Source organism: Photinus pyralis, unplaced genomic scaffold (assembly GCF_008802855.1).
Source record: "Photinus pyralis isolate 1611_PpyrPB1 unplaced genomic scaffold, Ppyr1.3 Ppyr1.4_LG1, whole genome shotgun sequence".
NCBI classification, from domain to species: Eukaryota; Metazoa; Arthropoda; class Insecta; order Coleoptera; family Lampyridae; genus Photinus; species Photinus pyralis.
Genome location: NW_022170249.1, coordinates 58,901,742 through 58,929,427, shown reverse-complemented (window position 1 = coordinate 58,929,427; position 27,686 = coordinate 58,901,742). Strand labels below are relative to the sequence as shown.

The following is a 27,686-nucleotide window of genomic DNA, read 5'->3' as shown; positions in this document are numbered from 1 at the left end:
CAGCACTAAGTATTTCCTTAACTATAAAGGTTATGATAAAAAATTAAACATGAAAGTTTCTCATTTCAATAGGACAAACAAATGATGTTAAACTGAAATTCATGATAGTAATTATTGGCATAATGAGATCATGGGAGCCATATTAGATTTTTATATTAAAAGTAGATTTTAGTTAATTTTCATAATTATTTATTAGTTACTCTTGGGTTACTAGTTAAAAACCAAGTACCAAATTTTTGACAGAACAGCTTCCTAGCTTAAACCAAAAAACGTTCTTCGTATGATTTCTTTTACTTTTCTTTGTGTCTATTACCAACACTTATTACTAATAAACCATTTATTGTAAAGTCAGTAAACACAAAAAGCTAACTTAATCATTTGAAACGTAAGAATAAAAATGGCATTTTCCAACTTATCCTATAGGTATAGGATACCTACCTAAAATGATTTAAAACGTCGACATTTGATGAAATTTTAACATGTCCAAAAAACTACTAGGACAATTAATTTAAAAAGTTGGTATGAATACCAATTTGCATTTTATTTTGCTATCATTTTTCAGTTTGCTCAACCGAAATACAACACTATGTTCGTCATAGCGTTAATGATGGCAAACAATTGATTTTGTTTAGATCAGTAATAGCAAAGTTACCCAAGCAATCCCGCGATTTGGGACTCCCTGTATATGTACAAATACGTACCTTTTGTTTCTTTTTCTTATCGTCATCGCTGCTTTCATCATCTGAGGAACTAGAACGCTTTGCCTAAAAACAAGAATTATACCATCGTTAATGTTTCTTAAGCACACACCTTTTTCTTCTTTTTTCTCTTTCTCTCATCGCTTTCGTCATCTGTGGACTGGAGAAAACAGTTGATGTAAAATAAACTGACATTAAATGATCTAACCTGTTTTTTAGATTTTTTCTTCATGCCATCATCACTACCACTTTCATCATCCGACGAATTGGAACGTTTCTCCTAGCAAATGAAAATTAAGCTGTATGAATCACAAGTAATGGCTTACCTTCTTATTTTTTTTCTTCTTATCATCATCACTGCTTTCATCGTCTGATGAGGTTGAACGCTTCGCCTACGAAAAATTTAAGTATTAAAGCTTTCTTTTTAATAGTTACTCACCATTTTTTTCTTTTTCCTCTTTTTGTTATCATCACTTTCATCAGTTGTCTCCTAAAACATAATCAGATATAAAAAAAGTAAGCCAACCAGTTGAAGAAAAAACGAACCGGTTTCTTTGATTTCTTCGTTTTCTCAGTCTCGCTACTTTCATCTGACGAGCTAGATCCTTTTGTTTTTTTCTTATTATCTTCATTGTCGCTTTCATCATCTGTTGCCTGCTAAATAAAAGGTGACACTAATGGCTAGTTGCAACGGTACAAACCTTTTCCTTGGATTTCTTCTTATCATTCCTACTGTTTTCATCTGCTTCTGACGAGGAATGCTTCTCCTAAAATAGTAAACAATGAAGACCAATTAGATACAATGAAAAAGCATAAACCTTTTCCTTTGATTTCTTTCTCTTGTTATCTTCGCAACTACTTTCATCATCAGTGGTGTCCTAGAAAAAATAATACGTGAAGGAGCAAAGAGCATTGGTATAACGAACCTTTTTCTTTGATTTCTTATTTTTCTCACCATCACAGTTGCTCTTATCATCACTTTCCTAAAATGTAAATGTTATTCAAATCTAATATAATTCTATGATTGAATAAAACCTTCTCTTTTGACTTCTTTGTCTTGTCCTCACTTTCATCTTCAGATGTCTCCTTAAAAGAAAGAAGCATACTAAATTTGTAATAAGTGTAAATTTGTGTGAAGTGAAAATACACCACAGAAAGCCACATGAGCGCCAATCTTTCATGATTCCCACTTTAGTTTATAGTAATATTAATAGGATGGTTTAAACCCTCGTATTTAGTGAATATTATGCAATTATTCACAATCAAGTTATGGAGATTATTTCTATTAATTTATTATTATTATTATTATTATTACAATGATACAAGCCATAAAGATTACAACAAATAGTGACAGATACAGAAGAGTCGCATACGATTTTCAGTAGGGGAATTTTTTGACACTTTGATGTTATAATATCTAATACTGAATCCGAAGATAAATTTTCCACCTGGATTACAGTTACATGATGGTCACATGTATTCTGAAGGAACACAATGAAGGGGTTCATATTCAAAGAAAGAATACTCAAAAAAGATGAATGGTGAAAATACAAACCTTATCCTTTGATTTCTCTTTTTCATCATCTTTGTCTTCATTTTCAATATCTGTACGGTCAGAATCATTTTCCTATCCAACAAATGACTTTTATAAATAACAGAGATTTTAAAGAAAAATACAAACCTTATCCTTTGTTGTCTCATCATCGTTTTTGTTACCCTCACCTTCAGGTGCGTTCAACTTTTCCTAAAAGAAGAATAGAATCAAACTAAATTTAAATTTTGTGTAATTTAAAAGGAATTGCATTTATGCAAAAAGGTGTTTAACAGGTTAAAATGTAAGTTTGAAATTAATGTGCCGAAAAGAAACAAACCTTTTCTTTTGCCTGTGTTGCATCATTTTCTTTGTTAGTTTCGCTAGTGACATCAGGTTGGTTTTCCTAAAAATGGCAAACGCTATCAAGAGCGAAATTTTCTGCTAAATTTAGTAGTGACAAATCTGTGTTCTTGTCCAGTAGGTACACTAATGCGCTATTAAATCGACATCAATCAATAGCAACACAGATGACATAATTAAACTACATTAATTAACTCATACCTTTTCTTGTGATTTGTCGTTATTCTCTTCAATGATTACGTCCTCTGGAGAACCAGATGATCCGTCCTAAACAGAAGCATGTACAATTAATCACCCATTATTATTTATTTCACATTGCACACAAAGATAAACAGTATGTAATTTGTACCGGGGGACCCAATAAGACTATTCCTCGGCCATATCTCGAGAACCATTCGTCATATGACTTAGAGGTAAAAAATTATTGGGTAAATCGGCCATGAAAAATCGCTGGAAAATATTTTCAAGTTCTAAAAATGAGGGCGTAACTGCCATCTTAAAACTGAAAATTGCATTTTCTTTAAATTTCGAATAATAAACTAAAAAAATGTTTTCACATTTTAAAGAGAACCAGTTTATCTATCATTTTCATAAAAACAAAAACTCAGTTATTTCAAAAGCAAAGATAGTGTGGGGCGTTCAATTGTTTTTGCAATAACCTGTTTTAATTTCCGTTTGACCGATTTTAACAAATTTGGTATGGTTGAATAGAGCATTCCTTGGGCAATGAGAATCAACCTTAGTTGAATCCTTCTCCGCCAGGGGGCTAGTTTTGACACTATGACCCAAAATCCAAAAAAATCAAATGGAATAATTTCTTTACGAAAAAGTAGCCAAATAACATCCAAGAGGCCAGTGAAAACCGTTTTTCAAAATCTCGTTCGTCACCTCAAATATTTGGAAACTGAGATTAATTAATTAATTGATAAAAATGCTTAAATTGTATCTTAAATTTACTTTTTACGTATTTCGTAATTTGTAAATTATTCTGCTGTGTTTACATTCAGAAGGTGCAGTTTTTTGAATTTGTAATCTTTTCTAAAATGCTGATTTCTAACCAAAATGCGACCATCGCTGCCCACATCTTCTATTTGCGTTATCCGAATCCACCAGCAACCATCGTCGCCAGCATATTAAATGCTTCTTGGTTAGAAATCGGCATTTTGGAAAAGATTACAAATTCAAAAAAATGCACTTTCTGAATGTAAACACAACAGAATAATTTACAAATTACAGCAGTTATTATTTTTTAATGCGTCCTGTTTCATTTGTTTAATTTTCCAAGGCCTACCTAAAAGTGTAGGGTCCTTTTCCAAACAATCTTTCGCGCCATCGACAAATACAGGAAATACGTTAAATAAGATACAATTTAAGCCTTTTATTTATTAATTAATTAATCTCATTTTCCCAATATTTGAGGTTAGGAACGACATTTTGAAAAACGGTTTTCCTCTTTGGGTGTTATTTGGCTACTTTTTCATAAAGAAAAAGTCATATCATTCCATTTGATTTTTTTAGGATTTTGGATAATAGTGTCAATACTAACCACCTGGCGGAGAAGGATTCAACGAAATTAACTATACTTTGGTTGATTCCTATTGCCCAAAGAATGGTCTTTTCAACGATACCAAATTTGTTACAATCGATCAAACGGTTAAGAAGTTAAAAGCAGGTTATTGCAATAACAATTGAACGCCCCACGCCATCTTTGTTTTTGAAATAACTGAGTTTTTGTTTTTACAAAAATGATAGATAAACTGGTTCTCTTTAAAAATGTGAAAAAAGAATGTTTAGTGTAACTCGAATGAGTAAAGCCACCTACCTTCTACGAACGTTAGCAGAAAATGTGTCTCAGAAAGTGCTAATTAACGCATATTGTGCTCTAATTCATAGTGTTATGACTTATGCCATCATAGTGTGGGGTAATTCAGGGAAACGCAATGCGGTATTTAGAATGCAGAGAAGAGCTGTGCGCATAATTGCGGGTTTGGGGTACCTTGAAGACTGTCGCAAAGCATTCAAACATCTAAATATATTAACTCTGCCGTGTGCCTATATCCTTGAGTGTTTGTGCTACGCAAAGAAGAATTTCCACTCATTTACAACAAACTCTCAAATACATCACCACAACACGAGGCACAAAGATGACGTACGAGTAAACTTCGGTCGACTCTGCAAAACTCAAAAAGGTCCTAGAATACAATCTCAAATATTTTTTAACTGCATCCCTGCGCACCTAAGACACATAGACACAATAGAATTTAAGAATAAAATAAAAACATTTTTAAGTAACCAATGCTTCTATAGCTATCAAGAATTTTTAACTTTTGATTTTACCTGTGATACTTCTAAACATTTGTTTAGATAAGTGACTGTGATATTTTTGACGATGTGTAAGTACTCCATGTATGTTAGCCTGAATATATATTATTATTATTATGCGAAATTTAAAGAAAATGCAATATTAATATTTAAAATGGGAGTTAGACTCTCTGGTGGTCATTTTTAGAACTTGAAAATATTTTCCAGCGATTCTTCATAACCGATTTACCCAATATTTTTTTACCCCTAAGTCATACGACGAACGGTTCCCGAGATATGGCCGAGGAACAGTCTTATTGGGTCACCATTAATTAGTCATATTGTTCCTTATATACTACTACCACAGATATACACATACAACAGATTGCTAACCTTATGCATTTTATGGGTAACACATTGAGGTATTAAAGTCACTAGATATAGAAAGTACCGCAATCATCCGCCATTTTTGGGCAAATTTGCTGCCAACTTAAAAAAATTGACAAATAAAATCTGAATAGCTGTCATTTTTATAACCTAACTTCATAGTACTGTCATGTTTTATAAAAATATATACAGATATCTCCAAACAGGTGGAACAATCCCTAACATTAAAGTTACTAGAATCTGGTAACTTCCGCCATTTTTGGGCAAAAATTATGCGTTCTCTCTCTAACACACGAGCCCAATGGATTGCGGTACTTTCTATATTTAGTGACTTTAGAGGTATATTCAATATACGCCCTCTATTGAGCAGCAACATAAACATGTACCGTTTACAACTGTAATATGACGCTTAGGGATTTATGCATTTTCCGCTACGTTTTCCGTCTGTCATTATCTGCTGCTCAATAGAGGGCGTTTTTAAGTATACCTAAACGTGTTACCCATAAGATGCATAAAGTTAGCAATCTGTTGTATGTGTATATCTGTGGCACTACTATCCCAAATAATGAACACAACATAACTAAGAGATGAAAAATTACGTTATTTAAAATACCAACAAATAATTTTAATAAACGAAAAATCAAAATAACCTAGTCTTTTGTTTAATCTAATGTAATTCCAATAGCAAAAAAAACATACATTACGAATAAAAACGATTACACTAACCTTTTCCTTACTGCCTTGCTCCTGTGTTGTTTCCTTATTTTGGTCAGAATCTTCATCAGACTTATGAGATGGTTGGAGTTCCGAATTAATGGCATCCTAAAAAAATATTTTACTTCAATAAGTCGAAATGTTTTGAGATTTAAATCAAAAATTAGTTACAACCAGGAATGTGAAATCACATGTCTAGTCACACATTAAAATTATGGCCTGTATATTATTAAATAATTAACATGATGATTTGCCAATTGGATTTATTGCCGAAATTCATTTAAAAATCAAATGTTGGGTTTTAAAAAAATGCTCGCAGTCGTCTATCATATTTGTTTCTTGCGCATTTTTACACTAAAGAGAAATTTATTATTTTAACTGACTGACACAGAATACGAAAATGGATTTTAAAGAATATTGTTCCGTTAAAAAAAAACAGTAAAAACATGTTCTAATGTAATCGACATCTTGAATAAAACGCATTAGCATAATTTTTCAGCAATGTTTTAAAGTTACGTATACGGTTCTCTTTCTTACTACCTTATCATGAATGGTGTTAATTTAGAAAATAATAGGGAAAAATTAGAAAAACCTTACAATACGCTTAGCTGGATTCTGGATTACGACAGGAGGGTGAACAAGGTCCACGCGCACTTTTGTACTACCTCCCTGACTAGGGTCGGGATCAGGTCACATGTTGGTACAAAGGTCAAGAAACCTTTTACTTAGTATTCCGGAACTTTACGTCAAATCCCAAAATCGCCTAACGGCGGTGGCGGTGGTATGGACATTATAGAAATGAAAACTGATAAGACAGTTCTACAAAGATATCTCTTGTTGTCGAAGCCATCTGTTAGTGTAAAAAGTAGAGATGATTTTGAGTACCTATTCCTTAAAAATTCAAAAAATGGAAGTTTAATAAGGTTTTGAACATCTGTATAAGTTACATATAGGTATAGTCCAGTCATAAGTCTCAAAGGTCTCATAAAATATGGTGTCCGCGTCTTAAGATATTGAAGGTCAAAGGTTACAAAAATCGTTTTTTTACAAATATCTCTTTTCCTATGGTTTTAATGCCATAATTTTACCAAAACACTTTTTTATATACTCAAACGTTTTTGAAAGACAGGGTAGAGAGCGCACCGCGCTTACCGATTTACCCTGTAAGTGTCAGTAAATAATACGCCATATTTGCAATTATTATTTATTATTTCAAAAACGGCTAAAACAAATGTCAACATATTGTATATTTTTAAAATCAGAAAGAACAAACCTGTATCCATGTAAACGTCAATTTTGTTGCATTCTTTCTCCTGATTAGGATTACACTGATGTATCATAACCTATATTTTTTTTATTTTAGCCATGAACCAAAACTAAAAACTTTATTTTTTATAGTTTGTAAATAGTAAGCTATGGATTCACTGAGACTTTGTTTTATTTATTATATCCATGGTAACTAAGATCAGTCAATAAAAATCGCTGACGGTAGAAACATGTCATTTTCAACATTCTGAAAAATATGTTATAATATACAGGGTGTTACATGACTGTATAAAAAAAAAATTGAGTGATAGAAGGGATCAAGACAGGCTCTTTTTCCAAATTTTTTCAAAATTTCTACCACGAAAGGGGGCACCCCTACTTGGGGGTGCAAAAAAATTCTGATTTTGACGAAATTTGGTATCTGGGGGTTTTTGAACATGAAAATCACGAATCTGAAATTAGTTTTTGAAAATTCGAAAAAAAAGTCCCACTGCAATTCTTGGTCGGACAACGAAAATGGAGAGAATTCCACGAAATTTGTTGTGTACATACTTGATGAGTTAAGGAACAAAATTGTCGAACAGTTTTTATCACTTTTCAAACAAAAGTTATACTCATTTGAAGATTGGGCCTTTGGGTTACAAAGTGTCCCCCGCCTACTAGTGAGTGATCCAATTTCGCATGTAGTTAATCGAAAATGTCACAAATAACAAAAAAAACGATTTAAGTCGATATTACGATACTTGTAATAATGCTTACTGATTGTAATGGAACTCTACTTAAAAAGCATTTTCCTACCACCCGCAGCCACGAAATTTTTGGAATCAAATTTGGAGACTTGAATACCATGATCGACATATCGAATTTTTTGTGATCATTTAATCATAATATCGACTTAAATCGTTATTTTTTTGAGATATAATTCCCTATATCTCAAGAACAGGTCGGAGGCGGGTACTCACAAAGAGTGTTTGGTACGTCTGGCAGAAATATATCCACTGGTGGTGTCAAAACTTGAAGAGTGAATATCTCGGAAACAGTTTGTACTCACAAAAACAAAATAAATCGTCTGGATGAGACATACATAATCTACTGGTGAAGTTAAAAAATGCGCTTTATCTGTACAAGAGTTGCGCACAATTTATACCTGATTTTTTATTTCATTAATTTTTTTGTTCATTTTTAAGTTGATACTAGAGATTTTGGTATTTATTTAAATCTCCTATACTCAGAATCTAGATCACGTACAAATTTCGTAAATTTGTTTCATGGACCAATCAAAGGTTTAATGGAAAATTTAAGGAAAATAGGTCTCAAGGAAGAAGCGATTACCATTTTGCTTATTTATTTGTCGACATATTCCAAAGAATCAATACGAATGCTTTGTAGAACTTCACTTTTTGAAAGGCACATGGATATTTCAGTTCAGTTCACTGATCGAAATGATAGTAAATACTATACTAAAATGATAAGAAAGAAATACTGATGAAATTTCCAAAAGGTCACGAGTTGTATTATAAAGATGTGATTTATCCAACTCACCAAAACTATTCCTAGAGGGTTACTATCTGAAACTTTTCCATTATCAGGCTCAGCGGAGGCGTTTAATTCACTCACAGCATTACATAAAGCTTGGTCATCTGCCTGTGTTGAATCTAGATCGGATAAAACAACAGAAACAGGACTAGAATCTCTAGACGCATCTGCGTCCTTGGACTTTTCTTTTCGATTCCGTTTAGTTTTCTTCCCTGAATCTGTAGAATTCGTAGGTGAACGACACCGTTTTTGCAAGCTATTTAAATTTGCCAATCTGTAACAAATTGCAATAAAGTGAAGTGAATGGAAAAATATTACAGGTTACCTTTCTACTTCAAGTCTTTCTCTTTGCTTCAAATAATTTTCTTTTAGCTTCTCACATGGGACCCTCTGTAACCGTACATACGCTTTATAACTAAATTTCTTATCGCTCTGCGAGCTTAATATTTGTTTCTCGTGAAATACTTGTTTGGATCGCGGCGCCCGCTTTTTTTTTGGCAAATCGCTTTCGCTGTCACTGACTATATCGCTAAGGGAGCTGACCTCGGATGACGAGCTGATCACGTAAGTTACCTTTTTCTTTTTCGCATTTCTGGTCGATCGCTTCTGGGACCACGAGTTTTCAGCATTCGAACTTGTTTCAAATTTGTTGTTCCACAAATTATCCTTTTTACCTTTTACTTTCGCATTACCTTTACTATCCGCATTCTTTTTCCTCTTGGTGGAAGTTTTTGACGCATCATCCTCAGAATCTGAGTCGAGGATAATAAATACAGGATCGTTTCCCTTTTTAGATGCAGATTTTGGCGTAGTAAGGTGCGGTAAAATACTCGGATTTACTAATTTACTTATATCGACGCATTTCAAAAAAACTTTCGATGCGTCTGTGCAATTTTTGGATTGTGTAAAATCAGGCTGTTCGTCAGCCGTTATATCTTTCGAGCTATTACTAACAGTCTGGGAATTATCATCCACAATATCACTACTACTCGGAGCATTTGTGTCAATTCCGTTTTCAATACTGGATTTGTTTCTTTCAGCAGGTTCGGTACTATCCACTTCATTTTCAGAATTAGCGTTCTCTTGGGGAGCCTCTTTATTTGATTCGACATTGCGACTATCATTATTGGCGGGCGCATTCCCATTACATCCGGAGGTGCTCAGATCTTTAATGCAACTGGTATAGTTTGTATTGAAATATGTATGAAGTTTGGTAGTTTTTTTCTCTAAATTGTCTATTAGTTCCTTAGCGGCCTTAATCAATTTGTCTACTTCGTCTGCATCATCAAAATTTGTTTTGACATAAACCTTCTTGAGTTCATTCGAGTTATTCAGAATACTATGAATGTCCGTTATGTGCCTAAAGATGTTTCCCAGCAGATCGATGAGAGGACTCGTTTTTCCCATGATTAATTATAAGATAACTGTAACATAAACAAATATTTTAATTAGGTATGTGTGTCAAATAGCAAACAAAACGCCAATCACAAATTATTGTTGTAGATTTTTTATCTAACAAAAGAATTGTATAGATCTATACAAACGCGCTTCAATATCCATGCAAAACCAGTAGAATAAATTAAACAGTTTTGAGTCAACTATAGCCCAGTCAATCTATTACCAAAATCACCAAATAAAAATAAAAAGCTTATAATTTGGCCTAAAATGTTCTCTTGATCATATCTAAAAACCCCATATGTGGGCAGTGCGCCACAGGCCTCCATTTTGGCTTTTATGTCACTTTTTTCGATTTTTCCCCAATATCTTGTAAACTAACAAACTATATTTACAAAATGATAGCTCATTAAATTTCCTACAAAAAAAGTATAACAAGTTTTTTCGTAACTTTAACCATTTGGGAAGTATACAGGGTCATTCTTGACGAGCGTCAGTTAGAAAGATATGGAAAACCTTTGAAAATGAAACTAAACTGATAAGTCCTTTAAGGGTTTTGGCACATGATGAATTAAACTAAAATATTTTCAAGATGGCGCCACTTCCGAAAATACCGGAAGTAGCCATCAACTTTGTTATTTTAAATAGGGACCCCCTATTTTTTCTACATTTTCGGATTCTACGTCGAATTTGGAGTACAACGATACCCCATAGTTGACCCTTTTCTCCAAGGGCTATGCCGATATTCAAGTTTTTATGTCAAAAATTGAATTTGCAGGGGTAATTTTAAAAATTTATTATTCGAAAACGGTGAGAGATATTGCAACACAGTTTTCACTGATTTATTAAAGAAAGATCGAATTTTCTTATGGTATGCGTAACAGTCTAAGAAAGTGAGAGTACGTCACTTTTTCAAAGCTCTCAACTTTTAAACATTTAAATATCCATATCTCCATTTTTTCAAATGGCACCCCCCATTTTGTTCATCACCCTTGTTTTCCTTTTTCCTAGACCTTTAATTTGATACAAAATGTCAAAAGCTCCTTTAAACGGTTTCCGACATATTCCATGTTTTAGTTACTTCTTGTGGCAAATTGATAAAAAAATTAAGTCGCTTGATATTATTCTTTTGTTTTTATTGGCCACAAGAAGTAACTAAAACATGGAATATCTCGGAAACCGTTTAAAGGAGCTTTTGACATTTTGTATCAAATTAAAGGTCTGAGAAAAAGGAAAACAAGGGTGAAGAACAAAATGGGGGGTGTCATTTGAAGAAATGGAGTTATGGATATTTAAAAGTTTAAAAGTTGAGAGCTTTGAAAAATGACGTACTCTCACTTTCTTAGACTGTTACGCATACCATAAGAAAATTCGATCTTCTTTAATAAATCAGTGAAAACTGTGTTGCAATATCTCTCACCGTTTTCGAATAATAAATTTTTAAAATTACCCCTGCAAATTCAATTTTTGACATAAAAACTTGAATATCGGCATAGCCCTTGGAGAAAAGGGTCAACTATGGGGTATCGTTGTACTCCAAATTCGACGTACAATCCGAAAATGTAGAAAAAAATAGGGGGTCCCTATTTAAAATAACAAAGTTGATGGCTACTTCCGGTATTTCCGGAAGTGGCGCCATCTTGAAAATATTTTAGTTCAATTCATTATGTGCTAAAACCCTTAAAGAACTTATCAGTTTATCTTCATTTTCAAAGGTTTTCCATATCTTTCTAACTGACGCTCGTGAAGAATGACCCTGTATAGATGTACAAGCAGAAAATTTGCTTCAATTGCAATTGATTGGGTGTTAGCCGTCCGCTCTCGTCCATACTTCTGACGTTTAACCTGTACTCAGCTGTGTGAGAAATCATGTCTATCGCAACGGGAGTGATTGGTAATCAGACAATAATTGCTACACAGCTATACAAGTAAGTAAAGCATGCCTGGAAAAGTAGACAGGCAACACTTTTGGAGGTGCAAAACTGGATAGAAGAGTCCTATCTTTGTCTCTAATTACGTCTCCCATTAAAGTGAAGAATACCGACACTGCTGTTGACCTTGTCCTCATTTTTCAACAGATTACCATCATTATGCCCTTGTAGCCAGACCGAAAGTAAAGGTAGGGCAAACAAATGGTAGAAGAGAGCAAGTTTTCGCGAAAATTATATGAAATTTCAAGGTCAACGCGGTTTAAGAAAAGTTATACTTGCCACTCCCTGAATACTGGGCTGCCGTGTGGCACAGATCAAGCTGGACTGTGGTACTAAGGGTTCCTGGTTCGAATCCGAGTTCGGGCATGGATATTTGTAAATGTATAGTAGGTTGGGTTGGTAGAGCAGCCTTGGCTGAAACCCCACCCACTCAAAAATAAAGGCAAAGTAAAAAATTAAAGAAAATGATGAGAATCTTGCTGACTGCTTCAATTATATGCTAGCTGCGTGCCCATGTCGTTCTTTGATGACTGGCATGAGGAAAACAAAAAACAAAATCATCTTTCTACAACATTTTTACTCCTTCCAACGACAACACTGATTTTCTGCAATGTATGGGGGTTATAGACGGAGGATTTCTATTATATGGCCTAAAGTGGAGCGACCACGCGACCTACGCTGGCATACAAGGGCAGTACATTAACAGAAAGATGGTAATTTTTTTCTCTATCTAATGACATAAAAATCCAATAATGCGTCCATAAGAAATAAGAAAGTTGATGTGATTTACTCGATAGTTTATTTTGGCCCCATCAGAAAGCTGAGAAAAAATTACAAAGGCGTCTTTAAAACTATTTGTTGATATGTTTAAAAATAAATAAACCAAACGCATTTTCGAAAATGACCTTTTTCGGTTTTTTGACCATAACTTTGTTATTTGTATAGTTACAAGAAACTCTGAACTGCAAACTTAATCTACATAAAATTCATTCATTTAAGCGACTTCGTATCTCTTACGGTTTACGAGAACCCCATACTAAACATTGGAAAAAACTAACCCTGTATATATCCATTTTATCAAAAAATGATTCAAATAAGTTATTTTGTATGTAATCTTTTTTCACATGGAATTTTTTTTAAAACAAAAGCGCAACAGATAAAAAAAATTTTTTAATATCAAAATATACCTTTTGCTAACTTTTTTTGATATAAAACAGTCATGAGTGGCTAGATGATGTTGAAATACACCTACGCGCGTATTTCGCGGCATTCTCAAAATTTTTCCAATGCAAGAGTGTAAATATTTTACATGTTTGAAAAAGAATAAAACGGTATCAAAAAAGTTAGACAACATTTTTTGTTTATTATGCTTTTGTTTTAAAAAAATAAAAAATTCTATGTGATAAAAAATTAAATACTAAATAACTTTTATTTGAAATATCTCTCGATAAAATGGATATATACGATAGTCCAAACTTTTCGGACACCCTGTATACAATTTCACGTGGAATCTATAGATGAAATGATAAAAATCGAAATCAACATCCTGTATCACCAGAACTGTCACAAACTTAACAATCTTCCAGATGAATTCCTCTTATCGAGGTAAGGTATAGCCAAATTTTCAAAATAGATATAAATAGCCGGCATTCGTTGTGGCACTTCCTGTATATAGCGACATAAATATCTTCAGAATTGGCTTTCAGTCTGATGCTAGAAAACACAAACTATTTTAAATTAATCCAGAAATTGAAAATAAATAGCAGTACCTACTTAATATATTTTGTTTATTGCTCCCTTTAGTAGACCTAACCCATACATAGTATTCCACCATCTTTCAACAAATCTTTATTTTACTACTTATTGTTACATTCACCATGTAAGTACAAATTTAGTCCTAGATCTTTGGCTCGAGTATAAGTGAGAAGTCAGCTATCCCTTCTATAGTAGCTGTACTTCAGACACCAGAAAAAGAGATTGAATTGATTGATTGATGAAGCAACATTTTAATCTGACCTAGTTCTTTCTCCTGCTTATTCGCGTTCGTGAAGATCCCATTGCGGCAGGTCAAAATATTGTTGACGTCCATAAAACATAATATGGACAACAACTAATCAATGTTTTCCAACCAATCAAGTACAGTGTGGTCCAAATTCGAAGGGATTAAATGGGTAACTTAGTGCAGATCAACAAAAACATTGTACTGTACTCGGTCGTGATTAGTAGGTTAAATGCTAAAGTCAAAAATAAAGGAGTTAAAGCAAATTGAAGGAATCGGCCATTTTTCGATTTTTCTCTAGGGAAAAAACAAAAGACAGCAGTTTATTTCTAGCAACAGTAATAAAATAAGTATGAAAAAAGAGGCCACGAGTATCTAAGATGCTTTCCTTTATCTACGCTAATAGGAAAGTTACCCATCTTATCAAAATTGGATCACACTGTATTTTTTCCTCCCACAAATATATAGGTAGTACCATAACAGATGTAAAAGTATATTTTATGTAAAAGCATATTTACATCTGTGGTACCATTGTCTATTTTCATCCATTATTGGATTTAGCAACACACGCTGCGGAACTATGATCAAAGTAGCTGTTTTATTAGGATTTAGATTAAGATCTCCAGTAGTGTACTCCTCAAAGGAAGACTGCTTACATGAACCACCATATCACCTGAAGGTGTAGTTATTTCCCGCTCATTCAGCCTGGTAATGTGAGTGATAATGCTTTGTTGTATAATGTAATGTTGCATACAGAGTGCCCCATAAGTCCCACAACCGTCGATTATCTCGGTTATCTAGTTAGAATAAATATCAAAAAACTCATTGGTCAAAATGGCAATTTTTCTACTTGCGGTTTGACCGGAAATAACTCAAACAACATTTTTTTTAAATAGAACACCATGTATATTTTTTATTTTTGAATACCTACACATGTTCAAAAATACTAGAACAATGTCTGTATCTTCAAATAATTATTTTTCTGCGATTTCCATTGAAGATCAAGATATTGTTGCTAGTATTTCTGAACGTAATTTTTAATTGTGTATTTAAACATTTAAACTATAGATATATATATATATATATTGAAAAATGTTTCTACGATCGTTTCGCGCTGTTTGGTTTTAAAGTTCAAAATTCTGTCTCAAAGACAATTTGAGTATGAGAATACGAAATTAAATACATGAATTCCTCTTATGGTTCCTGCTTAATCATCATAGTAAAGTAGCAAAACTCTACCTCTGGCAAATATGAGTTAAACATCCCATGGTGTATGTCAAAACCTACTAAGTGGATTCATTTTATGTACGTTGATTATACGGCTATAATAGTGAGTGCTGATTTGGATTTAGCAATTAAAAGGCTAAGAATCCGGTAAATGAAGAATCCATAGAACAATAACTTTCATTTTTACAAACTGAGCTGGTATTATAAATGTTTACCACACGTTAATTACTAATGTAATTACGTAAAAATGCTGTGACTTATTTTAACGACTAGTACCTACCTTTTATAGAATTACGATTCAAGTATTGCGACATTGTATGATGTAAAATAAGAATGGGTCTCATAAAAAACCAAAAGAACTTGAAACAACAGCTTTTAAGCAAAAGAGTATGTAGGGTAAATGCAATCGTGTAACCACAAGTGAAAGGCACAAGTGCTTATAAGCTCATTCCCTATTCGGACATAAAGAAAGAACCTACCATTTGTTCTACAATCCATGAACAAGATTCAGTATTTTACAAAAGGCAAGGTGCAAGTACTATTTATTATTAAAGAAACAAAAACAAACACTGCATGTGTATCATACTCACAGTGAAACCTTTTTTACCTGTGAACACTTGCTTCAAACTTGTGTTTGAATTCCACTGCAGTCTTTTGCAAAACAGAACGTTCATCAAAAACCAGGAACAATATTTGCTACCAGACTTGAATGAGCAGTTTGAATAGTGCAATACAAACCCAAAATCTTCAATCAAAAAACCGCTTCAAGCAAAAACAGAAATTACTTTCCCGCGCAATTCTGCACCATAAAACGCACAAGCTCAATTCTTGACACAAATACTATTGCAAAACTATCACAACAAACTGAAATACTAATGAGAAATTTATTAAAACAAACAATGCATACCGCAATTAAAATCAAGAGGTAATTTTATACACAAACTATTAAAACGTTAGTAGCCATTTTCCATTCCACTTTCCACACAGAATAACATAACAGAAGAGCATAGAATTCAGGAGTACCAACCTGACTTTCGAATGAGAAATTTGTTTATAAAAATTAAATAAACTTTAAATTTCAAAATAAGAACACTGGTACACAGGTAAAATATAGCTTCATTTAATTATATTTCTGCTTAAATAATAATAAAATTAGGGTAACGTGCTTCATTTTTAAACAACCAGAAATATACAGTGTGTCCGAAAAGTATTGCGGCTAATTCAGATTAACACTAGAGGTGGTTGGAGGTGTTTTCCATCGAGAAGGTTTACTTTTGTGTGTTTTCTAAAGGTACTATATTCATTTTAAGAAGGTAGTGTTAGAAAGCATAGGGAAACGTTGACCTTCACTTTGACTGGTTAAAACACGGGTCAGTATCACGCTAGAAAATAAAACGAGTGACGAATTTTGTAAGATGGTAACGGGCGATCAAAAATGAGTTGCTGTCGAGTGGCCTTTGGAAGTTCAAGTTAAGTACTATTTCCCATGTAAACAAAAATTCCAAAGGCGACTCGGCAGCAACTCATTTTTGATCGCATTGTAGTTTCTGTTGCGTACTAAACTATTATGTTGACCTGCCACACGGACCTCTTATTAACAAGAGGTCCGTGACCTGTCATCTGTTAATGTCAAAGAGACAGACGTGAAATCATTTGTTTTATTTCTGTTTGCAGTGCCAGATATTCCTACTTAACAATAATTTGGTGCCGTTTTATTTTCTTGTGTGTGCTTATCTTGAAACACAGCGCCATCTACTACCTTCTTATAATGAATGCAGTATAGATGTTTTTAAACATAGTGTTATGTATTCCCTTAGACTAGCTCTCTTTCCTTGTCTAAGTATATTCCGTTCAAGTTTGTTTCAAATTCGGATTATCTATGAAAATTTGACATTTTAGTTGTCAGTAGTGTAATAATAAATAAATAATAATAAACTATATGCTATGCTATGCTTTCCTTCCTTAAAATAATCTTAGATCATATTATTTCATAGATATGGCCCTTTGATTATAATAATCAAAGATATGGCCTCCCATTTACTTTCAATAAGAGGAACATTTGTGCCAACCTTGGACTATGAAAGAAATTCCTTCTCTAAGGTGCCAACATACCTAACAAAGACAAAGATATATATTTTACACCGTAGTAGAACACCGCGCATTCGCAGTAGCATCCGAATGTAAACAGCTGATAACCATAGGCGTCGCAAAAAGTTGTAATTTTTATATTTATGAAGCACCTTTTTAGCGCATCTCTCAATAAGGAGCTTATTGTTCAACTAACTGTCGGTGCTTCGAGCGCCTTTTAAGCTTTGTATAAGGGATCTTAGCAACGGCCTTCGGGTATACAGCATTAGTTTCGTACTGCATCGTGTAGTATATGATAGCGAGATCGCGACAACAAAATACCGCAGAGTCTTCCGGTTTTTAGCATTGGGTTCGTATTATCGAGTTATTTCTGCATCAGTTGCTCAGCAAGCTAAAAGGTATGCCTGAAGTGCATAATTAGTTAATTTCATTTCCATAGATAGATAATTTACTTTTCATTAAAAAATACAGTATTCTTAATTCGTAAGGTAAATACCGGAGTAGTATAAAACAACTTTAAGACCTTCTGCATGAGCACCTCTAAAAGCATTATGTGCGTGACTCTGTAATTGGGCACAATCATGTAAAGGGCCCAGAACTCGAATTTTTTTTAAATGATAATCTGCGGCTGCTATGAAAACAGTAACTTGAACATTTAATGTCAACTTAGGGTTAGATATTAGTCTTTATTTTTATTACTAGCATGAAATTGTGATTTTTTAACACAAAAATTTATATATCAGGGTGGCAACAGTTTAAGGCTCCTCTGTAGTCAATCCGCCATATTGGAAAAATAGCTAAACTTTCTTATGAAATGCTACTTTTGTAGTTGCAGTCTAACAAATTCTCGATAGTGGATATTCTTTGCAATGATGAAAAGAATGGCGGTACTTAAAAAAAGTTGAAATATTGGTCTTAGTTTTTTAGGAAGATCGATGAATAGAAAAATCGTTTTTCGTAAATAACAGCCGTTGTAATGGGAGTAGAAAAACCTACAGCACCAATTTGGAAATCCGACAGTATTTCCTACGGCGGTACTTAAAGATATTATTTCCACCTATTATGATAATGCATAATGCATATATTTTAAAAAATATGTATCGCGATCTTTAGAAAAAAATCAAAATGCTAACGTAAGGATAGGCAACTCATATTGCACTATAACTCCTGAGGCGACAACTCATTACTTGAAAGGGAAAACAAAAGAAACTACCTGGCATTATCCTGCACATTGTTACGCCGTTCCTAATGATATGGATTAGATAAATTACTATATAATTAGCTAATGTTCATGAATGCTGTTGATTTGTGAATCATAATGTCGCATATTCCCAAGACGAAAAGTGTACTAAATGCATATTTATTGTAGGTACATTGGAAATAATTTTTGATTTCTAAAACATTTTTCATTCTATCAGGATGCTTCAAGAAATTTGTTTAGGAAGGTATCAAATAGTAGCCCAATTTTTAGCTAAACCCCTAGGCGGAATACGACTGTACCAGTAATTAGAAGCATTTTTGCCGCAAATTGGTTCTTGTGTAGAAATGTGGCACCGTTTTGATTTTTTGGACTAACGCATGCGACCACCACACAAGCGGGTAGCACAGTATCATAATTCGCAAACACTACTACTGAGCCAAGACTTAGAGAGGCAAGTGCTACTTATTTTTTCAATATGATCAGATATCAGGAATATCGCTTATCAAAAAAATAAAGGAACGACAAATTTCGATTTTTACATATAAATTGGCGAGAAAGTTGCGCCCAATAGTTTTCACATTCTGAGCCTACCATTTCAAAGAAATTCGATTGCACTTGTTCATTTTAGCTGTTACAAAAAATGTTCCAATTCCCCTTTTTAGCTAAATTTCTAAGCGGGATACGATAACTAATAGGCGACACTGACAAATTTATTTAAAAAAAGTGGCATTGTTTTGCTCATGTCAAGTCAATAAGGTAATGAGACATCACGAAAATGAATATTTGTATCAAAACATGGGTGAAATTTTGGGTTTTCCCGGTAATTAGTGGTGGGTAAAAAAATTCTCCCACTTTTAAAAAATTTCAACTATTTATTTTTTCCGTTTGAGAATATGATGGAATTCCGCAAATTTCACTCCAACTTAGCGAATATGAACTGATATCATCTCGGATCTTGCCTCTCAGAAAATAGAGGATCAACCTCGCAATCAACAAATTTTACAACTGAATTCTCAATTTAGGACAAAAAAGCGAAGTCGTCTTGCTGCACATAAGATGTTCGGAAAAATTCTACATGGGTTGTGCATAAATATAAATAAGTATAACGCTAAATGTACAATTATTATTTTTTGAAGAGATAAGAATTTATTTAAAAATGGGTAATGTTATACTTTTAATCATTGTAACAGAATTCTAAATGTTAGCTACCATTTTTATAAAAAAAAATACATTTTTTGTTGTTGTTCACCCTTATTGTATAAGAAAATAAAGAGATTTATTTTGGGTGTTCGAAGTGCCGGTTTATTAGGTTCTACCATACCTAAGTCCTAAGTGAATTCATTCATGCATATGTCTATCTAATAACTATAACAATCTATAAATCATCAGTAAAATTGATTAAAAAAACTCACAGGAAATTAAGGGGTAATTAAAAATGTTAACAAACAATGCTAATCTAGTCCACTAATGACCTAAGAACCAGGTAATTTACAGAAGGTGTCATTATAGAAAAATGCAGTAAATGCATTGAATAAGTAATTTACTTAATAGTAAAAGAAATAGGCATTTGTGCATCTCCATTCAAATATTGTACAGCTTTTCGCTAAACTTGTTTACATAATATTAGTCCTTGACCATTATACATGGTCTATTGTGTTTAACAATAAATGAAGAGAATATGCAAAACTGGAAAGGATAGAGATACATCGTTGGTCTCACTCAAGGAGTAGGTACATCGTCTAGAGATGTGTATTGTTGGTGGTCTAACCAATTGCAATAACATTGAAATACAAATTGACTACAGAGGAGCCTTAAGAAATAAGAACTGTAAATACAGCTCCAGATATATCGTGTGTAATGTTGGTTGCCTACAGCCATCTATCCCACGCCGTCACACTTAAGTGTCACGAGGCATTTGATCCGTTTTTTAAGTATATATATTGCCCATATATGTATACATTTAAGAAAAATTCCCTATATCTGTGCGCTTTCGATTTGTCAAAGAAATTTTGAAAAATATTAAAAAACAAGCCTAAGGCGGTGATTAAAATAAAAACAAATAGTGTGGGAACTTCTTTGCCTTTACGAGCTCGGTACGTGGCCTATCATTGTGACAAGATATAACTTGAGTTATGCGCGGTTTGGTGGTAACAAGTCTCGGAGTATATATTTTTTAAATCAAAGTTTTATTACAGAAATAATTTGACTTACGTTTTTCATAGTTGATCATACGATTGTAAACTATGGGGATTTACGATAATTCAACCGTTTTAACCGGATTGGTAGAAATCACCATAGAAACAATTGTGGCAATTAACCATAGCAAAATCTACCAACTCGGTTTCACCGGTTGAATGATCATAAATCCCCTATGATGTACCGGCATTCTCTCCTGGCGAGAATAGTGCGTACACCGCAATAGAGGTTAAAAAACAGCCCTCCTATAATAGTTATTGGCCGTTACAGTAATTAAAATTCAACAATAAAGGATATGTTTTTTTCCAACCATCCTGTTTATACAAGTACTCTGTATACAATGCGCCGCGATTCACATGTGAGGATAAAAACATAACCTATAATTAAAAGAAGTAAATATTAACGAATTGAAAGATTTATTTAATAAAATGAGCCAACCACACGCAGAAGATGCTTTTGAAAAGAAAAAGGCTCACCGTCAAAAACTTTCGGGTGAGAATATCCAGTGTACGATTACATCATGTTTATCTGTTTACTTCAATAGGACGAAAAGCTGAACGCAAAAAAGCGAAATCGGGAAGAAATAATGATCTAGATCCAAAAGAACGAAATCCTAAAGCTTTTGGTTTTCAATCTGCAATAAAGGCACAGCGTAAATTTCGACACAAACAAGATTTTGAAACGAAAAAGCAGCACATTCCTCATGTAGATCACACACCTTTGGAACCGCCACCTCTCCTGGTGGCTGTAGTTGGTCCCCCTAAGGTTGGCAAGTCGACATTGATTAGTAGCTTAATTAAGCTGTTCACACGGACTACACTAACAGATGTGAAAGGTCCGGTTACAATTGTAATGGGTAAAAAACGGCGGGTGACCCTAATAGAGTGCAACAATGATATTAGCTCCATGGTTGATCTTGCCAAGGTTGTCGATCTAGTTTTACTTCTGTGCGACGCAAGTTTTGGTTTTGAGATGGAGGTTTTTGAATTTCTGAATATTTGCCAAGTACACGGAATGCCCCGTATTATGGGAGTTTTAACGCACCTTGATCTAATCAAAAACGCCAAGGCATTGAAAAACACAAAGAAAACTTTGAAACATAGATTTTGGACGGAAGTATATCCTGGCGCAAAACTTTTCTATTTATCTGGTATTTTGCACGAGGAGTATTTACGGAATGAAATAAAGAACTTGGGTAGATTTTTGTCAGTTATGAAACTTCGCCAGCTGACGTGGAGAACAACTCATAGTTATTTATTAGGCGACCGTTATGAAGATTTAACCAGCCAAGAGTATGTACGCCAAAATCCGAAGTGTAATAGAAATGTGTCTCTTTATGGATACGTGCGAGGCATTCCAATAAGTAAACATTTATCTGTACATATCGCCGGTAAGTGCTTATTTTGTTACATACTTTCTAGCCCGCCCTATTAGTTGGTGGGATAATTTGTTACAGTGCTCAAAAATATACAGGGTGAGCATAAATTGTTCAGCGCATTTCATAGAATAGAAAAATTGATCTGAATATTAAAAACAAAATCGGTAGATACAGAAGTAAATATTATACAGGGTCCTGCAAGAGTGTGTTGATCTTTCCTAGTTTATACCTGGTAAAAAATATAATGAAATTTGTTTGTGAAATTTGTGCTAATGTGGTTGCGCATCTACAGAAATTATTTTTTAACGTACAGGGTGTCCCATTTTTTTTAAATAGAACACCCATAATCCATAACTATTTTTGACAATTTTTTTTATTTTCTCCCCTAAAAGTGAGTGAAGATTCTCAAATTTTGATTTTACCATTTAAGTTTGACCCAAAAAGAACCCATGGCGCTTATACTACTTTTTTAATAGTAAGTGTCGAAAATGGGACATAAAACAATAGAAAGGCATAATCACCTGTACAGTATAACAAACAAACATGATTCAGGTAATGAATCCCGTTAAATGACGCTAACTTTTCTCCCCAAGCTTCGTTATGAAAATCCCCTGGTGTTTGGCATCTGCGCAGAACGGTCAAAATTGAAAGCGATTGTTGTACACAGAGCGTATAGTATTTTTGGTTCAGATTACAGGTGTGTTGCCTAATTGCATTACCTACTTACATACCTTGGGTTTAGAAAACTCGTTCTGGTTTAGCCAAAACATTCCCAAACATGAACCCCTCATAGTTTGTTGTGGCTAGGTGACCAATCGCCTTCTAATTCCTTGTAAGGGTTATTTTCACACAAGATCCTTAATCTCGAAATGGGAGTTGCAATGGTTTTCCTGTAGACATAGGTACTACATAGCACCGCCAATCTTGATAGGATATTTTACGATACATACCCAACTGCTTATACAGGGTGGTGACTTGCGTAACGCATTATAGGGATTTCAATGTAAAATTCATAACATGCGATTATTGGCTCCCCAAATTATTTTAGAGCAAAAATGTATTAAGGTTTTTTGTAGAAAAAAATTTTTTACGTCAATCAACCGTATTAGTTTTCAATTTTTTGCATAATAAAGATGGAAAATTGAAAATAAAACCCGCATCTTTTTCAATAATCTGCGATGCCATGGAATTTTCTAAAACATAAAGATATCCAGTTATCAATTAACAGCAGTTCGAAATGGCTTTTATATGATCGACTTGGTTACTGTATTGCAGTTAATGGTGACTTATTCGAACATTTATTGTAAATTGTTATATTAGGAAACCGTTTTTAGTAATTTGGTCTTTCTTTATGTTGAATTCGCTGTTCTAAATATAATACTTTGCAATAGAATTTGATTTGTTTTATAGCGGACATTCCATGGCATGACGGATATTGGCGTAGTTTTTGTATTATAAAATTCCATGGCATCACAGTATTGAAAAAGATGGGGGTTTTATTTTCCAATTTTCCGTCTTTATTATGCAACAAATTGAAAACGAATACGGTTGATTGGTGTAAAAAAATTTTTCCTACAAAAAACCTTAATACATTTTTGCTCTAAGATAATTTGGGGAGCCAATAATCGCATGTTATAAATTTTACATTGAAATCCCTATGATGCGTTACGCAAGTCACCACCCTGTATGTAACACGAGATGTAACCATATCCAATGGATCATTGATATTTCGAGTTAGGTACCCCCGTTTTTTTTTAAAACTTCAACCTACTGGGCCCAAGTGGGTTTTTTCGGGTAAAAGTGGGCAATAGTACTTTTTCTAACGGAATTAAACAATTCGACAATATGAAAAAGAAAGGCACCGCAATTATGTTCCTTTTTTTCTTATAGGTGTCGGCGATTTTCCAATAAGCGATATTTCTTTTCTACCCGATCCCTGCCCTCTCCCAGAGACTATTAAAAAGAGGGCGCTTATAGAAAAAGAGAAACTCGTTTACGCACCATTTTCTGGCGTGGGCGGTATAGTGTACGATAAAGACGCCGTGTATGTGGAACTTGGCGGGTCGCATAGTCACACGAAAAAGGTTGAGGACGAATCGACAAATATCGTTACCAATATAACAAAGATTGAAAAAACTTTAGATGAGAAAATGGAGGAAGCAACGCTACAGCTGTTTACTGCTGGGAAAAAAATTACCTCCAAAGATCTTGAGGAGCTTATGCAAATCGATGATGACCAACTCGTATCGCATCTGAAACCTGTAAGAAAAGAGCCTGAAGCACGGTCGGAAAGAAGAAAGGTTATTTTTGATGAAGAGGAAGACGAATTCGAAAATGCTTCGTCTTCTTCTAGTAGTGATGAAGATGATGATACTACCACAAATTCCGCACCGTCTACAAGTGTACCAAACAAAAGTAAGGATATAAACAGCAAATTAAAAAATATATTAAATCAATTGGAGAATAAAAATGGCGTAAATGATAATCAGACAGAATCTCAATCAAGGAAAAGTGATGAAAGTGATGACGATTCTGGTTCCGATAGCGGTCACGAATCTTTAGATGATTTTAATGTAAAATGGAAGGAAAATTTGGCCACGCGCGCTTTAAATAGACATAGCACCACACGTAGTATTATGAAAATTGTTTATGGTAGGTATAGTCGCCAATCACTGCAACTGTGTTATATAGCAAAATTGTGTAGGGAGTATCGATGAAGAACCGGATGAAGTTGAAAATGACAATTCAGATGGTGAGGAAATTGGAGGTTTATTTAAAGTAGCTTCTAGCAATGTGCAAAAACACAAAATGAAACAGACCGATTTAAATACTGTTGAATCTTCGTTGTTTGATTCGTGGAATAATGACGTTGGGAAAGATTGGTTAGAACCTGAGGTAAGTTTTACATTAAACTATTTTATGCCCTTATTCCTTAAGCCCTAAGCGTATACTTGGCGAAATTTTCATAGAGAGCAGTTACAGTAACCCCCCAAAGTATGGTGGAACATTCAACAATTTTTTTCAAATTATTAATTAAGGGGTTATTTTCAGAGTAAAGCTCTAATACAGAATTGCTTTGTAACTGGAGCATGGAAAGAAAGCGAAGATGCTGAACAGTTATTAAAACTGGACGATGCCGAAGATTTAGAAAGTGATTCCTCTGAAGCGTTTGGCGACTTTGAGGATCTTGAGACTGGTGAGAAACACATTACGCCCGGAAGCGACAAACAAGGCGAAAAGAGAAAAATGCCAGTTGATGAATCGACGGAGAAAAAGGCTTTGGCCGAAAAGAAGTCCAAATTAAAAGCACAATTCGATGCGGATTACGACAATGCTGGTAGTTCTTATTATGATGAGATGAAATCGAGCGCGGAAAAGCAGTCTGAGTTAAATAAGACTGTGTTTCAACAGATGTCAGATGATTTAAGGGTACAGGTTGAAGGTTATAGGCCCGGAATGTACGTTAGGTTGGAGCTTGAAGACGTTCCCGCAGAGTTCATTGATAACTTCGATCCCTCGTATCCATTAGTTATTGGTTCCTTAAATATGAGTGAAGAAAATATTGGGTACGTGAATGTCAAAGTAAAGAAACATCGATGGTATAAAAAAATTTTGAAATCGAGCGATCCGGTGCTCTTGTCCTTGGGGTGGCGTCGCTTTCAGACGGTACCCATTTACTCGAAATTAGAAGATGATTTAAAATTTAGATATCTCAAGTATACTCCTCAGCATATTACTTGCAACGCACATTTTTGGGGACCGATCACACCACAAGGTACTGGCTTTTTGGCAATCCAGTCTGTTCCTAGTTCAGTTACGGTATGTTATCTATTCATTTGTCCAATCTCATTTTTTTTGCTTAGACTGATAAACCTGGGTTTCGAATAGCAGCCACAGGAGCCGTGCAAGAGCTAGATAAGTCCACTCAAATTATGAAGAAACTGAAATTAATAGGACATCCATTAAAGATATACAATAAGACTGCTTTTATTAAAGGTATAGTGTAATTCAAGCCATACAGTTCATACAATTCTGTTTTAGATATGTTTAACAGTTCCTTGGAAGTCGCCCGATTTGAAGGAGCTCAAATAAAGACCGTTTCCGGAATTCGCGGTCAGATCAAAAAGGCAATTAGCAAACCTGAGGGATGTTTTAGGGGTACATTTGAAGACAAAATTAAATTAAGTGGCAAGTTTTTCATTTTTACCTTGCATGCGATCGTTGAATTCATTCTTTCAATCCCGATTGTTTTTAGATATTGTCTTCTGTCGAACTTGGTTCAAAGTAAATGTACCTCAGTTTTATAATCCAATGATCACGTTGCTTCTACCTTCAGAGTTGAGAATTGGTTGGAAGGGAGCGCGTACTTTAGGCCAAATTAAGCGAGATGAAAATATTAAAAATCAACCGAATGAAGACAGTTTGTATAAGGTAAAAATGGGGGAAATATGGTTTAGTTTACAAACATTTTTAATTTAGGATATCGTACGAAGACCAAAAGTTTTTAAACCCCTAGTTATTCCAAAGAAATTGCAAGCCATTTTGCCATACAAAAGCAGGCCAAAATATGGTGTACTATTAGAAGAGCAAAAGAAAGCTCTCGAAAGGGTAGCTGTTGTAAGGGAACCCTATGAGCATAAGGTAATGTAATTTGTTAGGCCAGAATATTTTATCCGACGTTTCTCGTTAGGTATCTAAAATGATGCACATGCTGAGAACATCATTTAAACATAAGAAAGAGCAACACAAGAAGACAATGAAAGAGAATATTAAAAATTATCACAAGGAAATTGAGCAAATCGAAGCGAAGAAGCAAAAAAAGATTCAGTTGCAAAAGAAGCAAATCATGAAGACAAGACAAAGAGCTGCTGCTATAAGAGAAAAGAAGGGAAGATCATAGTGAATGTTTCTATTTTTAAGTTTGAATACATATGTTGTATATTGATTAATGGTTTTATTTATCAAATTTTATGAAAAATAATGTCTAATTTTCATTTCGTGCCGGCTGCAGATCTTCAACTTAAGCAATACGAGATGGGAGTCACTCTAAATAAATCTTCTTCTGTTTAGTATGCGAGTCTGTTTGTGTGATGATCGATAACTAGGTACTAATAAGTACAAAAAAAAAGTATTACTATTGTACCTGGTTCTGGTATTGCATTTAAAAAAACAAATGAAAACATTGAAACACTGATATGCGTCCACGTTTCTGAAGCGATAGACAAAAACAGTAATCCACGCCGACTTGTAGCTTGAACCACGCCTTCTGAAATCTGAGAATTTCAGAGTGTTAAAAGTTATAGCAGTTTGTTTTGATTTTCGATTTAGTTATATATTAATTTCTGAAACAAAAATTAAGTTTCTTTCTGTACTCGGCGGTTATAGGGCAAATGTTTTGATTTCAGTTAACGTTATAAAGATAGATTTTCCTTTTTGTGCAGTGAGTTTTGTGAATGAATGAGTTAACCCTGCTCT

The 27,686-nt window shown here is 34.0% G+C and overlaps 2 protein-coding genes across 2 annotated transcripts in view; one reads left to right on the top strand and one right to left on the bottom strand.

The window, feature by feature from the left end:
- The window catches only part of LOC116160072 (transcriptional regulator ATRX homolog), a 40,706-nt gene extending 24,340 nt beyond the window's left edge, over nt 1-16,366 (bottom strand). Inside the window, exons 1-18 of the mRNA XM_031473206.1 lie at nt 16,256-16,366; nt 9,122-10,220; nt 8,803-9,070; nt 6,007-6,102; nt 2,794-2,859; nt 2,570-2,635; nt 2,380-2,442; nt 2,254-2,325; nt 1,734-1,784; nt 1,625-1,681; nt 1,517-1,576; nt 1,400-1,465; nt 1,245-1,355; nt 1,138-1,188; nt 1,025-1,090; nt 907-978; nt 811-858; nt 702-764 (exon numbers count right to left, since the gene is read on the bottom strand). Coding sequence (XP_031329066.1) covers nt 702-764; nt 811-858; nt 907-978; nt 1,025-1,090; nt 1,138-1,188; nt 1,245-1,355; nt 1,400-1,465; nt 1,517-1,576; nt 1,625-1,681; nt 1,734-1,784; nt 2,254-2,325; nt 2,380-2,442; nt 2,570-2,635; nt 2,794-2,859; nt 6,007-6,102; nt 8,803-9,070; nt 9,122-10,203 — 2,358 coding nt within the window. The 5' untranslated portion in view covers nt 10,204-10,220; nt 16,256-16,366. The remainder of the gene's footprint in view (nt 1-701; nt 765-810; nt 859-906; nt 979-1,024; nt 1,091-1,137; nt 1,189-1,244; nt 1,356-1,399; nt 1,466-1,516; nt 1,577-1,624; nt 1,682-1,733; nt 1,785-2,253; nt 2,326-2,379; nt 2,443-2,569; nt 2,636-2,793; nt 2,860-6,006; nt 6,103-8,802; nt 9,071-9,121; nt 10,221-16,255) is intronic.
- A 4,799-nt stretch (nt 16,367-21,165) lies between these two features.
- On the top strand, nt 21,166-27,156 carry LOC116181598 (ribosome biogenesis protein BMS1 homolog). Its single transcript, XM_031501976.1, has 10 exons — nt 21,166-21,325; nt 21,378-22,223; nt 24,102-24,863; nt 24,916-25,106; nt 25,263-26,030; nt 26,075-26,207; nt 26,253-26,399; nt 26,467-26,642; nt 26,691-26,852; nt 26,902-27,156. The coding sequence occupies exons 1-10, from the start codon at nt 21,262-21,264 to the stop codon at nt 27,109-27,111; spliced, it is 3,459 nt and encodes a 1,152-aa protein (XP_031357836.1). The 5' UTR covers nt 21,166-21,261; the 3' UTR covers nt 27,112-27,156.
- The last annotated feature ends 530 nt before the right edge of the window (nt 27,157-27,686 follow it).

What these genes read in the sequence shown, in the direction of transcription:
- LOC116181598 (XM_031501976.1), top strand. Translation starts at nt 21,262, where the DNA reads ATGAGCCAACCACACGCAGAAGATGCTTTTGAAAAGAAAAAGGCTCAC. An exon ending in ATGAAGACAGTTTGTATAAG is followed by an intron (nt 26,643 to 26,690) that starts GTAAAAATGGGG and finishes TTTTTAATTTAG; the next exon opens with GATATCGTACGAAGACCAAA. An exon ending in GGGAACCCTATGAGCATAAG is followed by an intron (nt 26,853 to 26,901) that starts GTAATGTAATTT and finishes GTTTCTCGTTAG; the next exon opens with GTATCTAAAATGATGCACAT.